Raw genomic sequence first — 6470 nt, 5'->3', positions numbered from 1 at the left:
AGACATTGGCGTCCAAGGCGGAAGTGTGTGCCTGGGTTGATTTGGAATTACAAGCTCCAGAGCATGCATCTGCCAGTTAGTCCTCTGCTAGCAAGTACCATTATCCACCCAGTCAGTGAAGATAGCCATCTGGATAGTAACCTGCAGGGTCATTAAAGCAGGAAGCATATCTAGGAGAGGATGGTTTGGGTACAAGATAGCTGTAGCTGAAAGCCTTCAGGCTTTCTTGCCTTAATTAGGGAAAAAAAGGTTGCTACCCTGAAACTCACCTTTGTTGGGGGATTTGGAAAGGTTTCCATTTTTTATCTAGTCTCTTCTCGAAAGCTTTCCTTGGACTGGGAGAATGGGAGACACTAGAGGGTGAAAGGTACTAAAACTGTAGGCAGGAGCCACCCTGAGAGAGCCACGGGTCATTTTAATGAACAAGGACGAGAAGATGAATTTCAAGTCCAAGCTTTTCTAATGTTACTTCCTCTTTGCGGTCTCACACACAGGTCTCAGACCTGCGTGCTCCTGGGCTAGGCTAGAGGAAGCCCTGGACCCGCCCAGAGGCTCAGTCTTCTCGCTCTGTGGCGACGGACCGGCTCCTTTAATAGGCGGAGCCAGAACAGGCCGGAGTCCCGGGCTTTGTACGTGTCGGAGGCGGAGTTCCGAAGCGGTCCTTGCAGCATGGCCGCCGGAGCCACCGCCGCCTTGGCGTTCTTGAGCCGGGAGAGCCGAACCCGGGCTGGGGGCGTTGGGGGTCTGCGGGCCCCGGCTCCGGTTACTATGGACAGTTTCTTCTTCGGTATTAAGAAAGGAGGGGATGAGGGTGGTCCTGGAGTAGTAAGAGACTGGCTGAGCAACAGGAATGTAGATGGGTGCACTATGTGGGTGAGGGTACAGGGGGATCGCACACAGCAACTGGACTAGAAAGCAGAACAAGATCTCTGCCTCGTGCGGAGCGGGGCCCAGGGCTCAGCGTCCCAGGTGTTCTGGAGAAGTGGGCATGTAGATGGCGGTCAGTCTATGGCTACACGTGGTGGAACTTTAGTGACCCCCTCATCTAAACACTCATACACTCACACTCAGGTGCATTCACACTGTTCTCTCTTCCAGGCTGTGAGCTCTCTGGCCACACTCGCTCTTTCACCTTCAAGGTAGAGGAAGAGGATGATGCAGAGCACGTGCTGGCTTTGACCATGGTGAGGGGCCTTGAAGGTGGGGGGTGGTGAATAGCTGGACTTAAGCAGCCATATGATGAGCCTCTACCTGTCCTCCCCTCCTCCCCTTTATTGTGAACCACCTCTTCTCTTCTGCCCAAGCCCCCTCATGGGCGGCTCCCTTGGCTAGGTGATCCAGGGACTCCTGAGCTGGGCAAGTTCTAGGGTAAATGCGTCCACTATGATGTTAACCTTTGCTTGAAGAGATCTTGAGGCCCTGTGTACCCTTCCCAGCTCTGCCTCACAGAGGGGGCTAAAGATGAGTGTAACGTGATAGAAGTTGTGGCTCGGAACCATCACCACCAGGAGATTGCAGTCCCTGTGGCCAACCTCAAGTTGTCCTGCCAACCCATGGTGAGTTCCTTGGCCTTACCTTGGAGGAGGATGGAGCAGTAAGGAATGGAAGACTTAAGGGCTCATCACAAGATGGAGTGGGCCAAGCCTTCACCTTTGTCTTCCTCCCAGCTCAGTTTGGATGACTTCCAGCTCCAACCACCTGTAACCTTCCGCCTGAAGTCAGGTTCTGGCCCTGTGCGGATCACTGGGCGGCACCAGATTGGTAAGAGTTCTCTCCTTTGCCTCCAGTGGACCCTCATCAGGTTTCCTCCTATTCCACACTCTTGGGCAATCCCAGCCTTAGCTGTCACGGTAGCTCCCATACAGGTCTTGCATGATTTGCCCTCTACTTTCTGTCCTACTCAAGCCTATCCTTCATGGAACCTGTCCCAGCTTCTCCAGCTCCAGTGATGTAGACTCTTTTGGCTCTTTGTCAACCAGTTTAGTATCTGAGGCACTTCCCACCTAGGCCATAAGCTCTGGGAGGTCAGGGTCCCTGTAAGCCTAGCACCACAGTGCACAAATAAATGACATGTGATATAAAGAAGATCTGGCTCTAACTTTTCCCTTTACTACTTGTGTGTACACCAGTTACTGTAAGCAATGATGTTTCTGAGGAGGAAGAGAGTGAAGAAGAGGGGAGTGAGGAGGAGGAAGCTGAGTTGTGCCCCATCCTGCCTGCCAAGAAGCAGGGGGCCAGGCCTTAACTCTCCTTGGTGAGTGGGAGGTTGGGGTGCCCACAGGATCTGGGAGGCCTGGAGGAGCAGGTGTGGGCCTGATGCTGACCCTTTTTTTTTTTTTAAACTTTCCTCAGGTTAGCTATCACCCTGCCACACATGCTGTGCACCACGTTGCTGTACAAGTGCCAAGAGTTTTAAACGTCTTCTCCACTGAAGAGGAGGGGTGGGGTGGAGAGTCTTGGGCTGGTGCTAGGAGAGAGGGGGTCCCATTCTCCATAGGGTCCTGGTATTCTAATCCTATACCATGCCTGGGGCTTCCATTTTTTCTGGGAGTAGGAGGAATTCTGAACTTCTGACCCTCTCTCCCCCTATGATCAGCATATGAAGCTCAGGACTACACATTTTTAAATTCTTTTTACATTTTTGGATAAGTGTTGAAATAAAGTAGCTTTTTTGCAGCTTATTTGTGTGGTTTCTTTTTCTATGGGGGTGGCATTCCCCTAGAGACCACCAGGTGGCACTGTGACTGCACTGAGGGTCGCCTGGGGCCTAGGGGAGGGTGAGGAAATGTGGGATCCCAGTATCCCCAGGACTCTGGGGCCAGGCCAGGCCTAGGCCTGATCTGCCTTGCTAGAGGAGGACCTCCCAACACCAAGCCCATTCCCAGCCCCTACAGGTGGGGGAGGGCCATACCAGGAGGTTATCAGCATCCAAACAAGGGGTCTGGGCCTCTGTCAGCACTCAGGCTGATGGGCAGGGGGGCAGATAAGGGGGCTTAAGCAGCCCGAGGAATGTGCATCTCTAGCCCCATGAGTGGGCTCAGGGTAGGGCGGAAGCCAGTCTTTGCTCCTCCTTCCAGTCTTGCAGGCTGTCTCTGAGCTGGTCTGGGCCCTTAGAAACCTGATTCCAGGGGCCAGATGGAGAGGACTGGCCATATTGGGTGACAGGGAAACCAGAATCTGGGTGGCCTGGCATATGGGGGCAGAGAGGGGCCCCTGGGATTCAGCCTCCTGGGTTAGGGGGTTCCTATCCCCAGCAGAATTCCTGGTCTTGGGGGTGGAGAGTCTCTGGTGCCTGGAATCAGGTGGTTTGGGGGCTTGGCCTCTACTATGCCAGGAGGAGAAAAGATGTACCTGGTGTGAGCATGAGTGTGTATGTGACCAACTCTGGGGTCAGCAGTTCAGCAGCTGTGTTGATGGCGGGGCGGGGGGGGGTCCTCAATGCCCCACAAACAAGCAAACAAAAGGTTACCTCCTGAGACAGCCTGGGGCCAGACATGCTGAGGATGGACAGAGAACAGTGCCTAGTGGAGTCAGGCCCACTCCCTCCCACACAGGCTGCTGGGCAAGTGGGCAAGTGGGAGGGTCCCTAGGTAACCTGAAGGGGCTGATATTGGGGCAGGGGATGTAAACTTTGGAGAATATCCCCACAACACGATAAAGCACTCCCTCTTTAACACATCCCTAGAGGAGGTTCATCCCTCCCTGTGGTCAGGAGCAAAAGTCCAGTTTTTAATCTCCTTTTTTCCTTAATGTGAGGATAAAGGAAGATGATCTTTCTGTGTTGCAATGATTAGGGTAGCAGTCCTCTTTGTCCTCTTCAGAAGGACTTTCCCGAAATGTTTCCACTGGGAACCAACAAGGTGTAGGGGCAGCCAGGCTTGAGACCATTCACCTTTCCGCGTCAAGCGGTCTGGAAGGAGGGGGAAAGGGGGGCTGGCGCCCTCTGGTGGGCGAGGTTGAAACGGCCTGTGGCTGTGCAGCTACCTACCCCACGCCGCCTCTCTAGGGGCTCTAATCTTGCAGGAGCCCACGTGCCCAGCGAGTGGTCTGGGCCGCCGAAGTTTAGGTGGAAGGTGAGGGAGTAAGTTACTGAGGCCGACTTCATTCGTTCATTCAGTCATCATTCACTGAAAGGGAGAGTGCTTTCCTTCCTCTCGCCTATAGCCTCCAAAGTCGGCACGTGCGTGGTTGGAGGCGAGCGAGACCCACTGGGTGCACGGAATGGTCACCGCGGGGGAAGCAGACTCAGTATCCTCTGCGCGTGGCCCCGCCTCAATATCTACCCATCGCGCTGCCGCCGACGGCTCACTGTGTGCCTTGACTGTGGTCTTGGTGGTCTCCCCGCAGCCCCGGCCCGCGCAGAGCGCGCTGCTGCCCGCAGTGGAGTCCCAGTCCACATCTGCCCCTTCGCCCAGGAGTTTTCTGACCCGACCAGTCGCCCCGGGGACAGAGCTGGGAATTGTTTTTTCCCCCTCTGGTCCCCCGTCTCTCCTCGATCCCCCTTTCTGCCCCTTGGCACACAGTAAGAGCGCTAAAGGATGAAGACATACGCCAGGGTCTGCAGACTGCTGAAGGAAGGGCAGGCCTGTATTTGAGGGGTGAAGGGAGACGACCTCGAATGGGTTCCCAAAGTGCTTAACACAATCTCGACGATTTGCATTTGAACGATCCGCGGAGAGTCCGCGGCGCTTTGAACGCCGGGCGCAGGAGGCAAGCAGTGGAACAAGCTGCAGTACCCGCGGCCGGTGCCGGCTGGTGTGGGCCCGAGGGTGAGGGATGCGTTTGCAAAGAAGCTGATGATGTGTGTTTGGGTCCCCGTGAGGGCGTGTTTACGGAGAGGCTGTTTATGTTGGTGAGAAGTGTGTGTTTGTGTTTGCAGGAGGTGAAGGGGTGTGTGTGTGTGTGTGTGTGTGTGTGTTTGTAGAGTGTGGGGGCGGCCAGGAAAGGTGGCCGCGCTGTCACTCAGCGATCAGGTTGACAGGCGCTCGCTCATCAGGGCCAGGGAGCTCTGATTGCAGATTCGAGGAAACAAAATAGCAATTGTAATTACGGGCTTTGATAAGATAAAGGAAGGAGCGAGCTGGTCGGGAGGCCAGCCAACGAGCTAGAGAGGGAGAGACTGGCCTGTGGGGGCTCCTAAGGAATATTTGCATCTGTCACTCACAGGGCTTGCCTAGTCAGTACTCTGGTCCTGATGCTGGTGGGTCCCCATCAGCCCCTCTCTAAAGACAGGACTTTTTGGGAGACGATAAGAATTTCACCAACCTGACAAAAATTCAGTTCAGAGGAAATTCTCCAAGTGTATAGGAATTCTGGTCCTGTAGAAACCATTGGAAAAGGTTAAAGTGTAGGACTGAAACCCTGGCCTCCATGCTTTTATGCCCCAGGATGGCCATCTTCTCTGGGGAAGAGAGAGGACGGTGGATTAAGATTACTGAGGTTCAGCCCAGGGACTTCAGAACCCTCTGGGGACTCCAGAATGGGTTGGACTCTCATCTGAGCCAGATGCTTTGGCTTCTACCCCACTCCAGAGAAAGACAGGTGCCCTTTGGTTGTGACTCCAGGACTATGCATACTAAGGGTGGACTGGATGTCTTGACCCTTGCTTTGGTCCTGCTCCCTGCTGTTCTCATTAGAGTATTTTCAGAGGGCTGGGTCCCTGATGGGGAGAAGGCCCTTTCCATCCTCTGCTCTTCATCTTTCCACTCATTCATTCATTAATGCACACAAATAAACTTTTTCAAGGGTCTACTAAGTGCAGGCATGAGGTTAAGATGGTGAGAATCCTGCCTGCTTCAAGCAGTGCAGCTGGGGAGGTAGTCACTCAACAGGTGACCTGTAGGCCTCTAAGAGAGAAGAGCACAATAAAGGGCTAGGCTGTGGGCACTGAAGCCCACCTCACCTGTTACTCTGTCTAATAGACCCACTTCCCAGTGGGGCTGAGAGAAGACACTACAAGCCCAGCTTTTAGCAAATACAAGTGCTCGATAAATGGTGGGGCTTATTATTATTATCTATTGGGGCAAGGGGATGAAGGCAAGTCTCCCTGGGGAAGCCACACTTGGGCTGAGGTCTAAATGCTCAGCCAGTAACTCCATAACTCACTCATCAAATACTAACTGCAGAACAATCCTGCCCAGCTCTATGCCATGAACAATAGCCTCTTGAAGGGGGTAATAGAGGGGGGCTCAGGAAATATACTCCTCTGAGGAAGGATGGGATCTCGGGACAAGCTCTCTGATTCTGCTTTCCCATTTGTACATTGGTCAGTGTTAGCATTATGGCTGGAAATGGGGAAAGGTAGGGCACAGAAAAAGGAGAGGTAGGCATAACTTGTCTTGCTGCTGGACAAGGGCCTGCCTACTGCCTTTGGCCAACCCCTCCAGCCTAACTCCCAAGGACATGAGTGGGAGAGGACTGGGGCAGGGGAGGTCTTGGGTGAAGGTGGCAGCTGGACCTGGCATCAGTGG

The 6470-nt window shown here is 53.9% G+C and overlaps 1 protein-coding gene across 1 annotated transcript; it reads left to right on the top strand.

Moving 5' to 3' along the window:
• The first annotated feature begins 628 nt into the window (after positions 1–628).
• On the top strand, positions 629–2681 carry NPM3 (nucleophosmin/nucleoplasmin 3). Its single transcript, XM_011378887.2, has 6 exons — positions 629–787; positions 1099–1184; positions 1437–1556; positions 1668–1761; positions 2130–2254; positions 2353–2681. Exons 1-5 carry the CDS (start codon positions 670–672, stop codon positions 2243–2245), a joined length of 534 nt encoding a protein of 177 aa, XP_011377189.1. The 5' UTR covers positions 629–669; the 3' UTR covers positions 2246–2254; positions 2353–2681.
• The last annotated feature ends 3789 nt before the right edge of the window (positions 2682–6470 follow it).

The sequence above is a fragment of the Pteropus vampyrus genome, unplaced genomic scaffold (genome assembly GCF_000151845.1).
Source record: "Pteropus vampyrus isolate Shadow unplaced genomic scaffold, Pvam_2.0 Scaffold348, whole genome shotgun sequence".
NCBI classification, from domain to species: domain Eukaryota; kingdom Metazoa; phylum Chordata; class Mammalia; order Chiroptera; family Pteropodidae; genus Pteropus; species Pteropus vampyrus.
This window is presented reverse-complemented; position numbering and strand designations above follow the sequence as displayed.

Excerpts from the sequence above, each read along its gene's own strand:
- NPM3 (XM_011378887.2), top strand. The coding sequence starts at position 670 with ATGGCCGCCGGAGCCACCGCCGCCTTGGCGTTCTTGAGCCGGGAGAGC. Across the intron at positions 788-1,098 it reads TATGGACAGTTTCTTCTTCG|GCTGTGAGCTCTCTGGCCAC; the intron begins GTATTAAGAAAG and ends TCTCTCTTCCAG. Across the intron at positions 1,185-1,436 it reads ACGTGCTGGCTTTGACCATG|CTCTGCCTCACAGAGGGGGC; the intron begins GTGAGGGGCCTT and ends TACCCTTCCCAG.